The following is a 21998-nucleotide window of genomic DNA, read 5'->3' as shown; positions in this document are numbered from 1 at the left end:
TTATGTATTTATATTCTAGCACAAGCACACGTTTGCATCAGCGAAAATCTGTCGCCAGAAGTACACTTTAGCAATGCGCTCTTTTTTTGTGCAAACCCTGGACTACGTTGAGTTTTATCATAAAATAGCGTGCACCACCTCCGGTGTCCGCGGGTGGCGCTATGGAGGCGCCTGGATAACGCACTGAATTGCCTTGTAAGAATGCATGGGAACCGGGTTAGAATGACCTCAAGTCTATGTTGTCTATTTATAGGCCTTAAACGAAGCTGCCACGTAGACATGGGAGGGGGATGCGTCCTTAATCAATATGACCACACTCATATGAAAACTAATGAAGAATTGACCCTGGACATCTTAGCTTATGAAGGTTACTTCCCATTCACTACAGAATAGTCTGCACTCTCACCTTCAGACTTTCATTCATACGCTTGCTTTTATCATTCCATTGTATAACAGTAAAAAATAAAAACACGTATCTATTGAATTGAATGCAATGAAGGTGGGTTTTGGACCTAGTGAAGTGTTTTAATGAGGCTGTTGTGGATGCATTCATGTGGATATGTCCCATAGGCTGCAAGTGTATTACCTGTTTACAGGAAATACACGTGTAGCATATTATAACATAGGCTATATATCTTCCATTCTGTGTAAATAGTTCGTATTGAGCTCTAACGCTTTTATGCATTCGTTTTTTTCTGTTTTGATGCGGTCAACTTGTACAGCTATCATGGGTGAATTCCACTGACATCATCCACTCCTTTTAACGAAGCACAGTCCTGCAAACAAGCAGAAAGTTGTCGTTAGATAGAGACTGATCTATTCGCCTTCTTTTCACGCATCGATCTGCGAGCTGGCCGGAGTGCAGCGGGCTCTGGACGGGAGCTGTCCTTGGTGATGCAGGCCTATACGCTCCAATCCAATTAGCCCCTGCTCTCCCTCCCTCGCTCCCTCCCTCCCTCCGCGCACTTATCCTTTTATTTTTACACGCTCGGACGATAGCTGTTCCCCCCAGGGCATCAGATTCACAGCGCAGCGTCTCAGTGGGTCCTTCTTTTTTCATTTCTTCATGGCGATCGGCGCTTTGGCCCGAGTTTGCAGGATGTTGACGATCCGGCAAAGGTCACCCCCCCTGCCCTAGGTGTACTTACTTTTATCCACGAAGATCGCGACCCCCGAAACATGTGGAGCAGAGACAATAGTCTGTGTGCTTACAGGAGGCGGGCAGCCGGGATCGGATGGGACGCGAAGCCAAAGCTTGGATAACTCTGCGTCCTGGACGTGCACCCCGTGGAGACGAAGAGTTGGGGTTGAAGAGAGAAAGACAGCAACTTTTACGCAGGTACAAAGTCATTCACTGTATTCATCCATGGGTCCAACTCCAATCAGCTCGGCGCGCAGTAGTTATGGATCTATGACGGCTGTGGAAGGCTTTCTTAGATGATACTTGCGGGTCGATATTATATCAAATCTCTATCTATAATATAATACAAGAACAGAAAAGAATACCTGCACTTTAAAGTAGTGTCTTAATCATATCATGACATTTCAAGGTAAACTTGTGAAGCTAATGCTGTTCTTAATCTTGGACAACTGATTAGGAATAAGGCTCTTACTTAGTTGGAGATGGTTCAGGTTCCAGACGATCTGTGAATTCGGGTCTGATTAACTCGTTTAAAGAGCTATAGGACTGTAATTGTTTTAATAAGCTATTCGGTATCCAATTCGTTATCCTACCATCTCCTAATAAATCCACACTCAGTATCAGACACTTATCATGACAAAATAGTTGATTCCTATACTCATTCTTAGATTTTTTGAAATTATTATTACTATTATTATCATTAATTGTGTTGTTATTATTCAGGTAATATAATTGAATGCGTGCTTTATGTGTGTTTGGAGGGGGGTGGGGGGGTCATGGCCAGGGTCCGAGGAAGGCGTGACGTGAGATAGGTAGCCGCTTAGTTCCCTACGTGTGTGTGTGTGTGTGTGTGTGTGTGTGTGTGTGTGTGTGTGTGTGTGTGTGTGTGTGTGTGTGTGTGTGTGTGTGTGTGTGTGTGTGTGTGTGTGTGTGTGTGTGTGTGTGTGTGTGTGTGTCCTATGGTGTCTCAGCAGCAGGTGTAGAAAGACGCTCTAGTCTATAATTAACCCAGGGACGCACCAAGGAGCGTAACGGAAGCCTAATACCTATCGGGGATTTAGGGACTCTTCTTATACAAGCAGATAAACTCAACGCCCACACAGGGCTACTAATTCTCCAGCAGGCAGGGAACAGTGGAAATAGCGACAGAAATCCCCTTGGGGCCGAGAAGTGAAATGTGAAATTCGTCCATTCATTTTCTCTTTTTTGTTGTTGCGGTTAATGTGCATCGATATTGTGAATGACCAAAAAAACAATAATCCAATGACCTCTAATGGTATCCAACATAGGGTACAATACTTTATAGCCCACGTTTTATTCATGCAAGTGGTTTTAACAGTTTCCCATTTTAAATCTTTTTGACTTGCATATTTTTCATGTCTTTTCCAAAATGCAATAAGATTTAAACAGGAAGTAGTGACAGCAAATGCTTTCAATGATTCCGTGAATACACAAAAAAAAGGTTTAGTATTGGCTGTTTTCAAGTAGTAGGATATTGTTAAAGATCATACCACATCATTCCCCAAGGCCGTAGCCGTTGGGAAACCATACAGCCTAACCGTTCAATAATGACTCAACATCTGAAGTCCCAAAACCCCAAAACAATAAAAAACCACCCAGCTCCCTTTACTCAACTCTGAGACGTTCACCACGCTGTGTTCCATTCCGTTCAATCCTCGCAGACAGTGACCTCACCCCCCCCCCCTCTCTTCCAGCCGGGCCATGGACCCCACCTGCCCCCCGCGCTCTGAGTGAGCGGCCATAGACCGTCCTCACACTCACCCTCACCCTCACCCTCCCCCCACCCTCACCTCCCCCTCCCTCACCTCCCCCTCCCTCCCGGACAGACCGAACCCCTGACCTCCTCGCCACCTCCTCGCCACCATGAGCGACCGCGGCGTCTACGGCGGCGGCCCCAACGCCACGGCGGGCAAGGCCAAGCAGTGGGGCGGGCCGCCGGCGCCCTTCCTGCCGCCCGAGCCCATCGACATCATCCGCATCAAGGCGCGCTCGCGGCGCGTGCGCCTCAACGTGGGCGGCCTGGTCCACGAGGTGCTGTGGCGGACCCTGGACCGCCTGCCCCGCACGCGGCTGGGCCGGCTGCGCGACTGCAACACCCACGAGTCGCTGCTGGAGATCTGCGACGACTACAGCCTGAACGACAGCGAGTACTTCTTCGACCGCCACCCGGGCGCCTTCTCCTCCATCCTCAACTTCTACCGCACGGGCAAGCTGCACATGATGGAGGAGATGTGCGCGCTGTCCTTCGGCCAGGAGCTGGACTACTGGGGCATCGACGAGATCTACCTGGAGTCCTGCTGCCAGGCGCGCTACCACCAGAAGAAGGAGCAGATGAACGAGGAGCTGCGGCGCGAGGCCGAGACGCTGCGGGAGAAGGACGGCGACGTGGAGGAGCACGGCTGCTGCCCGGACAAGAGGCAGAAGCTCTGGGACCTCCTGGAGAAACCCGGCTCCTCGCTGGCGGCCAAGGTACGACGCAACGCAACATGGGCTCCACTCCTCAGCTGTCCTCTCCTCCCCTCCTGCTCTCAGTCTCTACTATCCTCTCCTCTTCTCCTCTCCTATCCTCCTCTTCCTCTTCTCTCCTCTCCTCCACGCCTCCTATCCTCTCCTCCTCTCCTCTTCTCTCAACTTCTCCTCTCCTCCTCTCCTCTCCTTCTCTCCTCTCCTCTTCTCCTCTCCTCCTCTCCTCTCCTCCGCTCCTCTCCTCTTCTCATCTCCTGCTCTCCTCTCCTCTTCTCCTCTCCTCTTCTCATCTCCTGCTCTCCTCAGCATCTCCTCCTCCTCTCCTCTCATCCATTATCCTTGGTTCTCTCCTTATCTCTCTTCCTCTCTCCTCCTGTTGTCTCCTCTCATCTCTGGTCTCTCTCTCATGTTTGACATGAAATATTGTGTACAGTCGTTATCCCCCCTCCCCCCCCTCTTTAAATAAGAATCAATCAATGCGCTTTTCATTGATAGGACCAGGTCAGTCGGCTTCCCTAGCTCTCCCTAACCCTAACACCTTACCTACCTTAGCCTAACTGCTGTCCCTACCTAACCCTTTCTTCACCTACCTTACCCTAACACCCACCTCTAACTAACCCTATCTTACCCTCACACCCGACACCTAAATATCCTTAACAGAGTGGTCGACCAGAGAGCCCGCTCCACCATTGGAGTGCCGGCGGTCACCTAATCCTCTTTGACCTATGAAGTAATGAGAGAGACAGAGAGACGAAAAGGGGGGTGGGGTAGGAGAGAGAGAGAGAGAGAGAGATAAGTAGCCTGCACCTGGTTGACCTGGGCAACTTAAGAGCAGGATACATTCCTTTAAAAAGATGCATTGACCGTACCAGCAACTTTATGTTTCAGCTTTAACTTAATGTGATATTGACGAGGAACGTCATTTTCAGACGTTTGGTAATACAAGCAAAATCAGTTGTCATCATAAACTTTTGCACGGATCTCTTTCCACAGGGTTTTAGTGGCACACCCATTAATCGGATGTTCCACATCCTCATTATCGTTTGAAACGTCCTCATGAGAAAACACAGGAAAAACCAAATTTCAACTCGATTTGAGGCCATTTGTTTGTTTCCTGTAAGTGTTAGGCTGTTAATAACATCTAGCTCCGGGAAACACCACAGAGTCTGCTGCTCAAAGTGCTGACGTGGGGAGGCGCTTGTCTTTGATGTCCTAAAAGTCAATCTCTGTTAGAACTGTGGAATCAAAGCTTACGTTGGGGTTATTTTTCAAGCATCTGTCCACCCCATCTTATCAATGAACGGAGAAATACTATCAATACTCTCAACATTACATGAAAGGGACGGCACTTCGAGACCAAACTGATTCCTCTCGGTGTGATGCAAAGGCTCACACTAAATCGCATTGATCTCAAAAGCTGCAATCTAGGCAATGTTTATGAATGCAGTCTAAACACTAAAATAACCGGCAAGTTAACTCATCGGCATAAACAACAATAGTGATTCTATTGATTGAGCATTGGGGTCATTTATAATCAGCAGCCCTTTAAATAATGCAAGACAGGGAAATGTGGTAGATGCTGATGGTACCAAACAAGTCGTCCATGACACATGTCACATCAGATCGCAATAGGCCCTGAATGGGCCGGGACCTGGAATAAGCCTTTGGTATCGGTCACTGCCTTATTGGGAATAGCAGACAGAGCCAAAGGAGTTGCTTTGTCCACCCTGGAAGTCCTCTGTCGGGGATTGATTGCTGGCTACAGGCCCACAGGCCACAGCCCGCTTTATACAAGTCATGATGCGTGTCTTGGATCTGCTCGTTGTGTGTTGTTGTTACTTTTCTAATCTCCTGAAAAGCACACCGCTATTCAGCGTGTTGTGTATCTGGAGTCCCAATGCAATATAGATCAGCTGGAATACTATTGATAAGGGTGAGAATATCATGACAATACATAGATTTGTATTTACGTCATTAATTTATATCAATGCCATCTAAATTGACCTGGATACTGTTTTGTGGTACGGCCATGCAATCTACCACTATATATATATTTAGTATATGCTACACGTGGACCTCCTAAGATGGCGCAATTTGTTTGGTTTCGCTATCTCTTGATATTGGGCAATATCCAATGATTGAGATCTCAAACTAGGGCTAGTCCCCACTATTCACTCGGCTTTCGGCCAATAGTTGTTAAATATATAATAGCCTAGAGTGATAGGCTGGTTTCCGTGCCAACTGTTATGGGAACGTCCATGTACAGTAGACCCCCTGAGGGCGTGCCCTCTTTCATCAGACGCGCTGACACTGATGCAACAGATAAGGAGTGATCGTGGTCGTCTGAATGACAGGATCACTTGAAACACATGCACGCACGCACATAGACACATGCACAAACACACACGTGCACACACACACACACACACACGATACACACACATGCGTATGCACACACACACATACACACACTCATACACACATACTGAAGGACAGAGAGACAGACAGAGAGAAAGAGAGACACACACTGACAGACAGACAGAAAGAGAGAGAGAGAGAGAGAGAGAGAGGGAGACACGCACACACACACCAGATGGACTGTCGCTCCTGGCTATTTTAAGACACATCATATTAAAAGTCCAAACAAGAGAGATTTGTTTCATTCATTGTTTACATAATCCGTGTAATCTTCTTATTCGCTTCCTGATCCACATTTGTGAATGTTTTGTGTCCTTTGAAGAATTGTAGCAGCAAGTCGGTCTAGGAGTATAAAAACTAAAGACATATTCACACATGATCATCACCAATTCATTTAAGTGAGGGCTATTTAAATAGCATCTTTAAAACTAGCAATACTATCTTAACATAAAGACAGGAGTGGGATGACATTAAAATAGTAAAACAAAAGAGTGCCGGAGCGGACGCTGAACCATGAACACAAGACAACGCAGGATCATCAGCGGGATCACCCGGCACGCTGAGGCCGAGGCAGGGCCCGAGCGTCTGAGGCCGAGGCAGGGCCCGAGCGTCTGAGGCCGAGGCTGAGGCTGAGGCCGAGGCAGGGCCCGAGCGTCTGAGGCCGAGGCAGGGCCCGAGCGTCTGAGGCCGAGGCAGGGCCCGAGCGTCTGAGGCCGAGGCTGAGGCTGAGGCCGAGGCAGGGCCCGAGCGTCTGAGGCCGAGGCTGAGGCTGAGGCCGAGGCTGAGGCTGAGGCTGAGGCCGAGGCGGATGGGTTGATGGGGCTGATGGGGCTGGTGAGGTGGTGAGGTGGGGGGTGGGGGGTCACCATGAGAGGAGGGGCAATCTGATGTGACAATGCATAGTCACCCGTATCCAGGGAGAGAGAGAGAGGGAGAGGGAGAGGGAGAGAGAGAGAGAGAGAGAGAGAGAGAGAGAGAGAGAGAGAGAGAGAGAGAGAGAGAGAGAGAGAGAGAGAGAGAGAGAGAGAGAGAGAGAGAGAGGGGGAGAGAGAGAGAGAGAGAGAGAGAGAGAGAGAGAGAGAGAGAGAGAGGGGGAGAGAGAGATATGTGGGCCGAGAGGGAGGGAGGTAATCTCCTTTGGGGCTTTTACCAGGGCCATTGCTGCAAATAGGATAACTGTTGTCAGGGTTTGTGCTGTCTCCGACCGCGTACTGTCTGGCCTGGAGAGCATGTATTGGGGCAATGAGAGAGAGAGAGAGAGAGAGAGAGAGATAGAGAGAGAGAGAGAGAGAGAGAGAGAGAGAGAGAGAGAGAGAGTCAGGGAAGGTAAAGAACTCCTTGTCGAAGGTCTTGCCACAATGCTATTAATGGACTTAATACCAGGTCTGAATCATTGGCCGTTTTGATGTCACATCTGTCTCTCATATATATATATATATATATATATATATATATATATATATATAGACACAGTTACGTATCCTTGTTTTGTCAAAGCCAGATTCCCTGTATATCATACACACTCTAGCATTCTTATTTGGTCTTCTTTGTACAAACCACCTCATTATAATAATACCTCCCCTCTGAACTGATGGACACATTGAGCACCTTCAGTCTCCGATGGTGTTTGCCCTGCTGGGGTATAACTAGATTAGGGATCTAACCCTAACCCCCCGGTGGAGCACCCAGCCCCCCCTGTGGTGGTGGTGCACCCAGCCCCCCCCGGTGGTGGAGCACCCAGCCCCCCCCGGTGGTGGTGGTGCACCCAGCCCCCCCCGGTGGTGGAGCACCCAGCCCCCCCCGGTGGTGCACCCAGCCCCCCCCGGTGGTGGAGCACCCAGCCCCCCCCGGTGGTGCACCCAGCCCCCCCTGTGGTGGAGCACCCAGCCCCCCCCTGTGGTGCACCCAGCCCCCCCCTGTGGTGCACCCAGCCCCCCCCTGGTGGTGCACCCAGCCCCCCCCTGTGGTGGAGCACCCAGCCCCCCCTGTGGTGGTGGTGCACCCAGCCCCCCCCTGTGGTGGTGGTGCACCCAGCCCCCCCCCCTGGTGGTGCACCCAGCCCCCCCCTGTGGTGGAGCACCCAGCCCCCCCGGTGGTGGTGGTGGACCCAGCCCCCCCCAGCGGTGGTGGTGCACCCAGCCCCCCCCCTGGTGGTGCACCCAGCCCCCCCTGTGGTGGTGGAGCACCCAGCCCCCCCCTGTGGTGGTGGTGCACCCAGCCCCCCCTGTGGTGGAGCACCCAGCCCCCCCCTGTGGTGCACCCAGCCCCCCCCTGTGGTGCACCCAGCCCCCCCCTGGTGGTGCACCCAGCCCCCCCTGTGGTGGTGGAGCACCCAGCCCCCCCCTGTGGTGGTGGTGCACCCAGCCCCCCCTGTGGTGGAGCACCCAGCCCCCCCCTGTGGTGGTGGTGCACCCAGCCCCCCCCTGGTGGTGCACCCAGCCCCCCCGGTGGTGGTGGTGCACCCAGCCCCCCCCGGTGGTGGAGCACCCAGCCCCCCCCTGTGGTGGTGGAGCACCCAGCCCCCCCTGTGGTGGTGGTGCACCCAGCCCCCCCCAGCGGTGGTGGTGCACCCAGCCCCCCCCTGTGGTGGAGCACCCAGCCCCCCCCTGTGGTGGAGCACCCAGCCCCCCCGGTGGTGGTGGTGGACCCAGCCCCCCCCTGTGGTGCACCACCAGGGGGGGGCTGGGTGCACCCAGCCCCCCCCTGTGGTGCACCCAGCCCCCCCCTGGTGGTGCACCCAGCCCCCCCCTGTGGTGGTGGTGCACCCAGCCCCCCCCTGTGGTGGTGGTGCACCCAGCCCCCCCCAGCGGTGGTGGTGCACCCAGCCCCCCCCTGTGGTGGAGCACCCAGCCCCCCCCTGTGGTGGAGCACCCAGCCCCCCCGGTGGTGGTGGTGGACCCAGCCCCCCCCTGTGGTGCACCACCAGGGGGGGGCTGGGTGCACCCAGCCCCCCCCTGTGGTGCACCCAGCCCCCCCCTGTGGTGCACCCAGCCCCCCCCTGTGGTGCACCCAGCCCCCCCCTGGTGGTGCACCCAGCCCCCCCCTGGTGGTGCACCCAGCCCCCCCGGTGGAGCACCCAGCCCCCCCGGTGGTGGTGGAGCACCCAGCCCCCCCTGGTGGTGGACCCAGCCCCCCCTGGTGGAGCACCCAGCCCCCCCCAGTGTGTTCTCTATGGGAGCTGCGGGTCATGATGGCGCGCCCCTGAACTGGTGTATGAGCAGCGCCAAACAGGAAGTGAGGCGTGCCGCCACAGAGCGTCAGCGCTCGGCGTGTGTTGAGCGGTGTCACCTTGGAGGGCGGGGATTAGCAGCGGGCCAGAGAGGACGTCGGCCTGTTCCCCAGCGCATCTCCATAAGATCCTGTCCATCCCAATGAGGCTCCATGTGAGGAGACGCCATTAAGCCAGTAGGAGGAATTAATAGTTTATTTTATTTCTATACACCTGGGAAAAAACAACACCCTACTAACATGTCCAAAATCAATCAGTCCTAGTTATGTGATAAGCATTGATGCTTTAACAAAGCTTTTGGGGAAGGGAACTTTTAGTTGTAGTGACTGATAATGTTGTGGGAGCGTATGTGCGTGCGTGCGCCCGTACGTGCGTGCGCCCGTGCGTGCGTGCGCCCGTACGTGCGTGCGCTCGTACGTGCGTGCGCTGCATATGTCACAGTGCTGCACTTAGCTCCAAAGGACATCTCGGGCCAAGCCACTAGTTAATGGGCCCCCACTGGGTGTCGGAGAAACACAGCTGTGGTGACACGGAGCTATCATGGTGTAATCCATCATCAGGACACTCGTAGGAATCATTTAGGTCATAGAGAATGTTCATATGCAATACAGTGGTTGAGGATCTGCATTGGTATATATACTATATTGCAGATTCATGTATTCGTATCAAACCAAAATGTACGGCCATCACCATGCCTTGACACCTCTCGCAGAAAGCCATTTGAACAGAGTTGTTCACTGCTTGATTCAGTAATCAGGACAGAAACGACAACCAGTATCTTGACATTGGGGTTAAGAAAAACAACTTCATTGAGGTATGGTGGAGGTATTGAGGTATGGTGGGGGTATTGAGGTATGGTGGAGGTATTGAGGTATGGTGGGGGTATTGAGGTATGGTGGAGGTATTGAGGTATGGTGGGGGTATTGAGGTATGGTGGGGGTATTGAGGTATGGTGGAGGTATTGAGGTATGGTGGGGGTATTGAGGTATGGTGGGGGTATTGAGGTATGGTGGGGGTATTGAGGTATGGTGGAGGTATTGAGGTATGGTGGGGGTATTGAGGTATGGTGGAGGTATTGAGGTATGGTGGAGGTATGGTGGGGGTATTGAGGTATGGTGGGGGTATTGAGGTATGGTGGGGGTATTGAGGTATGGTGGGGGTATTGAGGTATGGTGGAGGTATTGAGGTATGGTGGAGGTATTGAGGTATGGTGGAGGTATTGAGGTATGGTGGGGGTATTGAGGTATGGTGGGGGTATTGAGGTATGGTGGGGGTATTGAGGTATGGTGGGGGTATTGAGGTATGGTGGGGGTATTGAGGTATGGTGGAGGTATTGAGGTATGGTGGGGGTATTGAGGTATGGTGGAGGTATTGAGGTATGGTGGGGGTATTGAGGTATGGTGGGGGTATGGTGGAGGTATTGAGGTATGGTGGGGGTATTATGGTATGGTGGGGGTATTGAGGTATGGTGGAGGTATGGTTCTATATGGTTCTGTATGGTTCTGATTGGTTCTGTATCGTTCAGTATGGTTCTATATGGTTCTGTATGGTTCTGATTGGTTCTGTATCGTTCTGTATGGTTATATATGGTTCTGTATGGTTCTGATTGATTCTGTATGGTTCAGTATGGTTCTATATGTTTCTGATTGGTTCTGTATGGTTCTGATTGGTTCTGTATGGTTCAGTATGGTTCTATATGTTTCTGATTGGTTCTGATTGGTTCTGTATGGCTCTGTATGGCTCTGTATGGTTCTGATTGGTTCTGTATGGTTCTGTATGGTTCTGTATGGCTCTGTATGGTTCAGTATGGTTCTGATTGGTTCTGTATGGCTCTGTATGGTTCAGTATGGTTCTATATGTTTCTGATTGGTTCTGTATGGCTCTGTATGGTTCTGTATGGTTCTGATTGGTTCTGTATGGCTCTGTATGGTTCTGTATGGTTCTGATTGGTTCTGTATGGTTCTGATTGGTTCTGTATGGTTCTGTATGGTTCTGATTGGTTCTGTATGGCTCTGTATGGTTCAGTATGGTGGGTTTGAGGTAGCTGCCCATTATATGTGTGATTAGAGAGCAGTGTCACTCAGACCGCTAAGAAGGGCCACTGGTGAATAATCACTATCATCATAAATGCCGCTTTCCTGTTTACTCTCTCTGTGTCGCTGTGTGTTGTGTGTGAATGTTTACATGAGCGTATTATTTATAACACACACTAACACACACACACACACACACACACACACACACACACACACACACACACACACACACACATAGGCTATGCCCCCTGCTAAGGACTAATGATACAGATAGAGTGTGTTCTTTTTTTAACACCCTCTCTCTCCCTCTCTCTCTCCTCTCTCTCTCTCTCTCTCTCTCTCTCTCTCTCTCTCTCTCTCTCTCTGTCTCTCTCTCTCTCTCTCTCTCTCTCTCTCTCTCTCTCTCTCTCTCTCTCGCTCTCTCTCTCTCTCTCTCTCTCTCTCTCTCTCTCTCTCTCTCTCTCTCAATACCCACCTGTTTAAAAGCATTCCAAAAATAATCTCCCAAATACACTTTCCCTCACATTGGCCCATCTTTCAATGAGAGAAATGACTAGATTCCACCTTTTGTACATTTTGATTGCATCTAGATTCCAGAAAAGCGTTTGAATTGCATCTAGATCCAAAGATGATTAATGGGTGGGTGATGGATGATTTATGAATGGGTGATGGATGATTAATGGATGGATGATGGATTGATCATGGATGATGGCTGGATGGAGGATGGGAACAGTATTCAGAGTTTTCCGATATCTGCGGTTAAACAGACATAGGTGGAATTATATTTCTGTAGGATCATTTGACTTCCAACAAACAGGATGCAAACATATTGGACCACTGCTTCCGTTTGGTAAAGATAGAACGACCGACCAGCAACCAGAGACCCAAGAAGAATGAAGCATCTCCCCCTATCCATGTCCGATGTGAACTCCTCGGAAACCCAGGCCATCTGAAAGATCCTGTGTCTCCTACTTCCAGAAATACCTCCAGCTATCGATCAAGACAGGCTCGTGTTTCCTGCTGAGTCTGATTAAGCTGGCTGCCCCTTTCCTGGCTTCCTCCTCCTTCCCTCCTGTTAGCCCCTCCTCTGCCTCCTTCCTTCCTGTTAGCTCCTCCTCTGCCTCCTTCCTTCCTTTTACCCCTTTCTATGCCTCCTTCCCTCCTGTTAGCTCCTCCTCTGCCTCCTTCCTTCCTTTTACCCCTTTCTATGCCTCCTTCCCTCCTGTTAGCCCCTTCTCTGCCTCCTTCCACCCTGTTGGATGCTATTGCCTCGTTATTACCTTTCTCGATTCCTATCTTGCCTTCTTTCCCTCTTGCATTCATTCTTCCTTCTTTCTTTCTTTCATTCATTCATTATTTCCTTCTTTCTTTCATTCTTTCCTCATTCTTTCTTTCAAACCTCTGTCTTTCCTTGTTTCCTCGTTTCCTCATGTCCATTGAGCCATGTCCCCAAATGTCACTCCAAAGACGTGCCATCTCTGGTGGTGCTGATGAAAACACACAGACAGTGCTAGCTTAGCAATCTTCAAAATCCAAACCTACGGAGGAGTAGCAGGCGTTGGCATAGAGACGCCCCCTCAGCTCTTACCTAATGGAGCCTTTGGCGCGGTCCGAGTACTCTCTAATAAAACACACAATTTCTCTGTCAGCAAGACCACTTTGTGGACTGGAGGAGTTCATGTGTGTGTGTTCTTCATGTCGAGTCGATGGCTGCAAATGATACCCATTTAGCTCGACTGCTTAGTCCTGTTCCATTGATGTGTCTTACAGACATTGACTGTTAGACAAACAAGGGAACTGTAGTAGCTGCGTTCACTGGAACACTGGATCACTGTAGCAGGTTTGGTTAACGTCGTTGACTTAATGGTCGACGAGTTAGCTTTGAGCCAAGTCAAAGACAGAACAGTCCACTTCGGTGTGGGCCAAGGGAAGTGGCGGTGACCACAAGACATTCTCAGCTACTTCTGCATGAGTCACAAATCATTTTGCACCAACTGTCTTCCAAAGTTATTTATACAGATCTTTATATTTTATTTTTGCAAACAGATCTTTATCTTTTCTGTAGCTCGATCTTTGAAGTAGTACTCCTACAACGATTCATGGTCACAGTTTGACTTGTATTTTTAGCCAATTGTTTATATAGGCCTATAAAATGTGTATATTCTAGGGTTACTTTTGTCAATGCATTGAATTGTTGGCCATAAATTGTGCTGGAGATGTTGCATCATCCATCATGTGACGGGTGATGCAAGAACTCAGGGGAAGGGAAAGAAAGAGAGTCAGCCATGTTTGGGACGATTTTGAATAACATGGGTAGGAAGAGAGAGAGAACCCAACTCTATAGACAGATTAGGACCACTCACACAGTAATTAAAACGTATTATTTAGAATTTTGAAACATTGCATCAGATCCGAATTGGTGCAAGTGAGGAGGTTATCTCGTTAACACAGCATGCGTGTCTTTGGGTTGTAGTTTTGATCAACTTTTCTAATGCCAAACTCAGCGCAGGCGTCTAAAGCAGCTTGGGTGTTCCAGGGAGCTTTAATCTGCCACGGGGACTTCAAGGGCGCACAGGGCCTTCATTAAGCCATTAAGACACCGTCTGTGCGTTACAGTGCTACTTTCTCTTACACACACACACCTATGCATACACATACGCACACACACACACCTGGGGTATATTTTTCCAAAATATTTATTGTCTTTAATGGCATCCAGAAGCAGGTGTTAATTGTTTGCCCTCAAAGGGTGACAACATGGTAAAGTTGCAGGAAGCCTGCTCACGCTTTCAGTCAGGAGATTGAAAGAAGCTTGTTGTACACTGTTCATGAATACTCCCTGGTCGCAGTTCAATGCATGGAGATATCATAAGCTTTTTTACTGCGATTCTATTTTATTATTATCAGTCTTTAGAGGATAGGTTAAATCAGGGCTTTTATAGAAATCTATCTTAAACTGTACTTCAATTGAACATAGGTTTGGTTTGATTAAATCAGAATCAGAATCTAAAGTCTCAACAGTGAGTTCATTGTTTACACTCTTAAGTGTCACAAGAGGTGTCAACCATCATAAGTCCTTATGACAAAATGTCAAAGAAAGAGTAAAAAAAATAAGTTGAATGCCCGCAGTTTTTGATCTTAAAACTGAAAATGACATCACTTTTTCTACAGAACCATTTAGTGTGCATTGCCTTAATTATGTTCTCCACAGCCAGCCAATATATGGGCAGCAGTGGAGCAGTACGGTACAGTCATGCAGTCAAGCAGCAATGCAACATGGGAGTATAATCAGCAGAATCTCCCCCAATAAATGTCAATAGTCGAGGTTGAGGCTGTAATTTAAATTTAGAAAAAGAGATATACATTTTGAATCCCTGAATTCCATAGCAGATATAGCCTTAAGCATGATTAGCTTGGTTTAAAAATGATGTCTTGTTCAATATTTATTGCTAAATCCCTATTCATACTTACTGACTATGGCTATGGAGTATATGATTTCATGGAAGTCACCCCTAACTATGGTTGTAGTAGCACATTCAAGGATACAAAGATAATTGTGAGTTCAAATCTGAATCTAGTAGGCAAATTTAAAGTAAACCATAACAAAAAAAGCAGTAAAGAAACTATTTTGTGACTTCTTCCATGACCATAATGTTACAATCCTTGTGTTTGAATTTAGTTTATTGAGTTTGATTTTAGTCTTTGGTTAATCTCGGGGCCCAGGTTTCTTTACCCCTATCTTGAATATGTAATTCAGAATGTTACTTTTATTGTATTTATTCTAGTAGGAGAAAACCCAAACAGTGCAATAAGTCTCAAGTGGCATGCAGGCAACGCGTTAATGTGCCTTATAGTCCGCTAAGCCGCAGGTAAACAGTGAAGCTTAAAGCTATAATTAGGTCATTTAAGTTCATAGAACAACTTATTGTGATCGTGCCATTGGTTTCTATTCAGCTAGAAAAACCCATCTCAGATTGTATAGGCCTAACACAGACATTGATCCAATACAGTTTGCGAATCCTTTAAAGCTATTAGCTGTTATTTATCATAAACAAGGGCTTTTAAGCCTCAGCGATGTGATCAAATCGCTACATGAAGGCAATCTAACTGTAGTGCGTGCGTTCATGTCAGTAAGACGCGCCCTCGCCCCAGACTCCGCCTCTCTTGGGCTCCGCAGCGTCTCCGTGCGCAGCAGAGCAGATGTCTGGTGGCTTATTGTGTCTTCTGGCAGCACCCCCCCATGACCTCTGCTGCCGCTAAGGTGACTTCCACCTGCGCGCCACCCCCTGCGTGCCACCTTTAGCTGAGGCAAGCTCAAGGTTTTCATTGAGATGAATCACAATGGTTTAGACCGATAAGCATACTTGTTACGTTTTGAAATCAAGTCCATGGACATTGAGAAAATAGAGTCATGTTTTTGTTTGAATTGTGTTTAGTTTAGTTTTAAACTCAGGAAGGTATTTTACTACTTTTAATTGTGATTAATCAACTTTGTTAGCTGTGCAGCGCTTCAATAAAAAGCATAATAACTACAGCAATACATATAATTAAAATTGATCTGGAATTGCAGTCATTTTGGGTGCATTATGTGTTATTTCCTCCCCGTAGCGCACTATGCCGGAGTGTGAGTGCAGGTCACTCAGGTTGTTAAGCCTCTGCAGCCAATGAGTAGTTTCTCCCGGTGGCACTTGGTAGGACATGTTGGGATAATTGTAATAGGATTGTGTTGCTACTTATAGGACGGATAGAGGGAGGTTAGAAGTGGTTACTCATTCTTTCCTCCCCCAGCAGGAAGAATCAAGCAATAATCTGCTACTTTCAGCGCACCCTCGTGGAAAAACGTAAAATTGCCCACGGAAAAACGTGGTTCATCAGGGAAAGGAAGGGAAGCTCATCAATTAACCCTGTCCACAGAGGCTTCCTGATAGGTCAACACAGGTGTCACTCAACACGGGGGCTACCCCTTTAATGTCGCAAGATACACATAGTGGACTAAGCTGGAGAAGATAATTCTGCTTCCCGGGTAGATTGAGGGAATTCTACGTAATTAGTATCCCGAGTTGACACCTGGGGTTGTCCTACGACGACATCGCCTGTGTGAAAAGGAACTCCTGCAAATAAGTGGCTATTGAGAGCAATATCATTTGGTCGAAGCGGCCCTATACGCAAATTGTCTGGTCCATACAGAATGATGGAGGAAGTTGAGTTGTTGTGACAAAAGAAAATGCGCAAATACAGTTAGTGTGGGATTATACCCTTATTTGCACATTTCTCTGTAAACATCATACGACAATAATAATTAGACAAACAATTATAAAGGATTATCCCATGTGTCCATCTTTAAACCATGTAGCACTACTATCATTAAACATAATGTCAGATTTACCTCATAAAATATCAGAATAATACTCTTACTCTTACTATTTTGTATCCATGTTAGCTTGCAGTTCTGCTGAACCGTCTATCACCCTACTTTTGAGAAAACTGTAAAAAATAACGTAAGCCATGATAACAACCTCCGCGTTGGTGTGCTCTGTCTTCCAGCTCCTGGCCTTAATCTCCATCCTGTTCATCATCATGTCCACCATCTCCCTGTCCCTCAACACCCTGCCGGAGCTGCAGGTGGTGGACGAGTTCGGCCACTTCAACGACAACCCCAGCCTGGCGCACGTGGAGGCGGTGTGCATCGCCTGGTTCACCATGGAGTACCTTCTGCGCCTGCTCTCGGCGCCCAACAAGTGGGACTTCATCAAGGCGCCGCTGAACGTCATCGACCTGCTGGCCATCCTGCCCTACTACGTCACGCTGTTCCTCACCGAGTCCAACAAGAGCGTGCTGCAGTTCCAGAACGTGCGCCGCGTGGTGCAGATCTTCCGCATCATGAGGATCCTGAGGATCCTGAAGCTGGCCCGCCACTCCACGGGCCTGCAGTCGCTGGGCTTCACCCTGAGGAGGAGCTACAACGAGCTGGGCCTGCTCATCCTGTTCCTGGCCATGGGCATCATGATCTTCTCCAGCCTGGTGTTCTTCGCCGAGAAGGACGAGGACGCCACCAAGTTCACCAGCATCCCCGCCTCCTTCTGGTGGGCCACCATCACCATGACCACCGTGGGCTACGGCGACATCTACCCGCAGACGCTGCTGGGCAAGATCGTGGGCGGGCTGTGCTGCATCGCCGGCGTGCTGGTCATCGCTCTGCCCATCCCCATCATCGTCAACAACTTCTCCGAGTTCTACCGCGAGCAGAAGCGGCAGGAGAAGGCCATCAAGAGGCGGGAGGCGCTGGAGCGCGCCAAGAGGAACGGCAGCATCGTGTCCATGAACATGAAGGACGCCTTCACCCGGAGCATGGAGCTCACCGACGTGCTGGTGGAGAAGGGCGAGCAGCAGGAGGGCAAGTGTCCCGTGGACAACCACCTGTCGCCCAGCCGCTGGAGCTACCACAAACACTACTCCAACGCTGACGCCGCCAGCCCCGCACGCACCCAGCCCAACAGGTACAAGGAGGTGGGGCAGCTGGGGTCCCCCGAGCGCCTGAAGCCGTCGCCGTTCCGGGCCAACCCCCAGACCCTGAGCGCCCAGGGGCTGGAGGACACCTACAACAAGATGACGGCCGGCCGGGGCGGGGACGAGCAGATGGAGATGAAGGTGGTGGCGTCGGCGTCGGGGCACCACCTCCAGGTCCGGGAGCTGCCCATCAGCGAGCTGGGCCCCCTCAGGGAGTCGCCCCTGGGGGAGAGAGCCAGCCGGCAGCAGCGCGTCCCCCCTCCCCTGGACCTCAGCCAGATCACCTCTCTGGAGTCCGGCCGCCGGCTCTCCGAGGGCGGCCAGCCCGCCGTCATCAAGGAGGGGCTCTACGAGTTTGTCTCCAGCGGCCGTCCGGCGGGCGGCGGCGGCGGGGCGCGGGCGGCGGCGGAGGGGGGGTCCCACGGCGGCTCCGTGCGGGGCAACAGCACCCCCCGGAAGAGGAACTCCCAGAAGGGCCAGTCGCCGGGCGCCCAAGACGACGCGTCCCTGATCGCCGTGGTGAGGCCCGTCACGACCCCCTCCCCCTCCTCCTCCGCCCGGCCGGACGAGGGCCCCCCCAGGGCCCAGGGCCCGCATAGCGCCCCCCCGCAGGGCTCAGAGAGCGAGGGGCCGCCCACGGGCCTCAGCCGCTGGGGGAAGAACCACCTGGAGGGCTCCGTGTCCAGCGCCAGCCCCGTGTCCCCGAAGGGCAGCCCGCTCAACTGCGCCCAGGAGGCGGGCGGCCCGGGCGGAGAGGCGGGGGCCGCGGAGGTGTTTGTGGACGGAGACGAGAGGGTGGAGAACCACGTCAGCCTGGACGGCACCGTGACGGAGCCCTGCGAAACCAGCATGTGACGTGTGGGGGTTCAGCGGCAGGTGCCGTGAAAAAGCAAGGTCTCCGAAGGGGGGTGGGGGGGGTTACTTGATGTCATTAGTCTTATTGACGTCAATAAGACTAATGACATCAGTCTTATTGATGGCAATAAGACTGGGAAGCACATGTCCATGTCCAGAAGATCTGAAAACACTTGAAGAAACAGTGTGTGTGTGTGTCTGCACAGGAAGGAAACGCCACTGTTGTATATATTGATCCTGTATCTGTTTCTCCGGGGATAAGAGACCGCTTTGCTTCTAAGACTATGCTTAGGGAGCAGAAATCACGCTTACTGCTGAACAGAACGACTTGAGCGCAACTGACTTCTGTGATTCAGTATTTATTTTTATTTTTATAGAGTAAGTATAATATGTGGCCATGCGGGATACAGTTTTAATTTATCGTTACGCATACTGCTCTGGATTTAAACAGCAGAGGAAGAATTGTGGAGTGAGCGACCTATCATTTTATTTTTCTAAAAGTAAAATCTAAATGTGATGAATTCTTCTGGGACTTCTAACACGGCCGTTATGAAGGTGTCCCTCTTTTGCTCTCCTGTCCAAACTGCCCCGTTTTGAGTGGGGCCTCCTTCATTCTTTGGTCATCCCCGCTGGTTTGAGATTCTTATGTGAAATGTGGATGAAAGAACCCGGATGATGGACTGATCCGGAAGAGGTCACATAAAAAAATCCTGCATTTGAAACAGGATAGTGTAACGTATTATGTGGCCAATTGCTCCCTCCGTCACTCCAGAGAACAGAAATAGTTCGTAGGAATGACCCGATTTATCCTCTCGCAGTCATGACATCAGTATCTGCGTTAGCTGTTCAATAATTCATGAATTGTTTTGTATTGTGGCCGTTCATGTAACTGATCTGGTGAACTTTCTACTCTGTCACATCTGTGGTAGCTAAGATAAACCTGGGGTTTTAAAGGTGTATGATCTGCCCTTTTTTGTAACCCAATTAGGTAAGGAACCAAAAATATTTACAATGTTATTATTATAAGAATCATAAAATAACCACAACCTGACAAAATACAAACTTGTAGGACTCACTGGATTCACCGATCTGGAGTTCCACCCATAAACCCACATTTCAGTCACTACCCACCGGTTTCACATACTATATGTGTTGGCTTTTTAAGATTGCCTTTTTGTTTAGAGAAGAGTAATTTAAGTTTGTTTGCTAGATTATGTTTTTCGTCTGCATAGCGATGTGTGTGCTTGGGTATTTGCTGCGTGGGTCGCATGTTCAGCGTCGCTGTATGCCTGGGTAGCGAGATCGCGGCCCCTGGTCACGCTCTGAAGGGTGCTGCTGCAACCCAAAGCGGTGTGGGACTGCCCCCTGGTGGGCGGAGGTGTTGTTCTGGCACTTTAACCAAAAGACCCGAGGCCTATTCATAGTGCTCTACCTAGAAATTTATTCAGCAAATTCCCTTTTTTTTTCTTTTTTTAATAGTTTGATTGTCAGTATGTCATTGTTTGATCATTATGTATATATTTCTGGTGGCATGCACATGAGTTGCGTTCATTATTTGAAGATCTCAGAAAAGGCAAAGTGAGCCATTATATATGAAGTACCATAAGTAGTTCATATAAGGATACAAGGATTTTACAGTCATTACCTCCTATCCTCGCTCACAGGTTGCTCATAAATATTCACATTTTCTATGAGGACTCTGCATTGACGGATGATAAACGCTGTAGCTGTAATATCTTTATAAATTGTGTGCCTTTTCATAAATAGATAATTTATGAGAAGGCTGGAAAAACTGTACAATCTGGCAGGATCCTGTAGCTGTAAAGAATAATATCTTTGTTCTCTTTTTAAATTATGTTTTTTTTTCTGCTGTTCGAATGAAAACGTTAAGAATATGCAAGCGCTGAAAGAACCCTCAGGATTTTTGTAAAACTGAAACGTGTGACGTTTCTCCCGGACCTCTTCCATTCAGCTTTACATTAGTCTCTTTCTCTTCACATCATGTCCCTGGATCTGTTCTGTAACAGATCCGGTCCCCTGTGTTTAACGACACCTAGATAGTATAGATATTGTAGACTACAACCATAAAATAGCCATAATAGCAATAAGCATATATTTTGTAAAAATCCTGCTCTAGCTCTGAATAATTCTAAATGGTCTGCATCATCCAAAGGTATAATGTGTGTATGTGTGTGTGTGTGTGTGTGTGTGTGTGTGTGTGTGTGTGTGTGTGTGTGTGTCTGTGTGTGTGTGTGTGTGTGTGTGCGTGCGTGTGCGTGCGTGCGTGCCTGCATGTAACCGGCGTGAGGTTAAATCTTGCGTGAACACAGCTTTGCTCATGGTAGACGGTATGTTGTATTCCTTCTCTGTGGAGATCTATAGGGGATGAGCTTTACCATATCAGTGCAATTGTGCTCAGCTAACATGGCTTTGCTTTCTTTTTGTTCAGTTCAGGGCGTTAACAACAGCACACACACACACATCCGAATTTGGTCACTTTGTAAGGTTTACGGGTGGGGACTTTGAAATCTGGAGAAGTGGAAGCCATTGGGGAGCAATTAAACACAGCGTTGGTGGCTCTCCCAAAGAGTAACCGTAAGGAGAAGCAATATCGCCATCTCTGGTGAAACACGGTATATGCAATTGCTCTTGCTATTGGCTACAGAATTGTTGCCCCGGGATCTAACGTGGTGAACCACAAGGGCAGCTCGCCACAGTCTGCCCTTCTAACTGGTACGCTTGCTTGGTTTTGCTCCAGTGGTTAGATTTTAGTGCTCACTGACCTACAGAGTGACCAGCTTTCGAGACAAAAATGCACACAGTGAGCCGTCACGGACTACATGCAATACTGGATTCCTTTTCCTTTTTTTGTCATTGTTGTAATATCTTAATTTTGTACAGTTAATAAGTAGAATATTCAGATTGTCAAACCAACCAAGATATATCTCTATACATATACATATATAAGTAGCTATTCTTAATGTAACACGCCTGCTTTTCTGTTTATTCTTTGACATTCCATCCCTCCTCCCTTCTCTTTATGTTGGTTATTGATACACTATATGACCGTTAGTTGACTTCTTTGGTTGTTAAGTCACCATAACTTGATAGTGAATGACTATAGGGACTTTGTGGTTTCCAAGAAGTCAGTCACCATTATGCAAAACAAATAAACGTCTTCATGGGAGCTTTCTATCTTTTTGTCTATGTTTGTGAGTTAGGTATCTATATCTTTGTGTATTGTGTATATAGTGTGTATGTGTGTGTGTGTGTGTGTGTGTGTGTGTGTGTGTGTGTGTGTGTGTGTGTGTGTGTATGTGTGTGT

General features: G+C 49.2%; 1 protein-coding gene across 1 annotated transcript; it reads left to right on the top strand.

Moving 5' to 3' along the window:
- The first annotated feature begins 514 nt into the window (after window positions 1-514).
- Window positions 515-21868, top strand: LOC132462381 (potassium voltage-gated channel subfamily B member 2-like). Its single transcript, XM_060057885.1, has 3 exons — window positions 515-1339; window positions 2857-3631; window positions 16856-21868. The coding sequence occupies exons 2-3, from the start codon at window positions 3026-3028 to the stop codon at window positions 18671-18673; spliced, it is 2424 nt and encodes an 807-aa protein (XP_059913868.1). The 5' UTR covers window positions 515-1339; window positions 2857-3025; the 3' UTR covers window positions 18674-21868.
- The last annotated feature ends 130 nt before the right edge of the window (window positions 21869-21998 follow it).

The sequence above is a fragment of the Gadus macrocephalus genome, chromosome 8 (assembly GCF_031168955.1).
Source record: "Gadus macrocephalus chromosome 8, ASM3116895v1".
Taxonomy (NCBI): Eukaryota; Metazoa; Chordata; class Actinopteri; order Gadiformes; family Gadidae; genus Gadus; species Gadus macrocephalus.
Note: the sequence above shows the minus strand (reverse complement) of the source record. Positions and strands in the feature narration are given on the sequence as shown.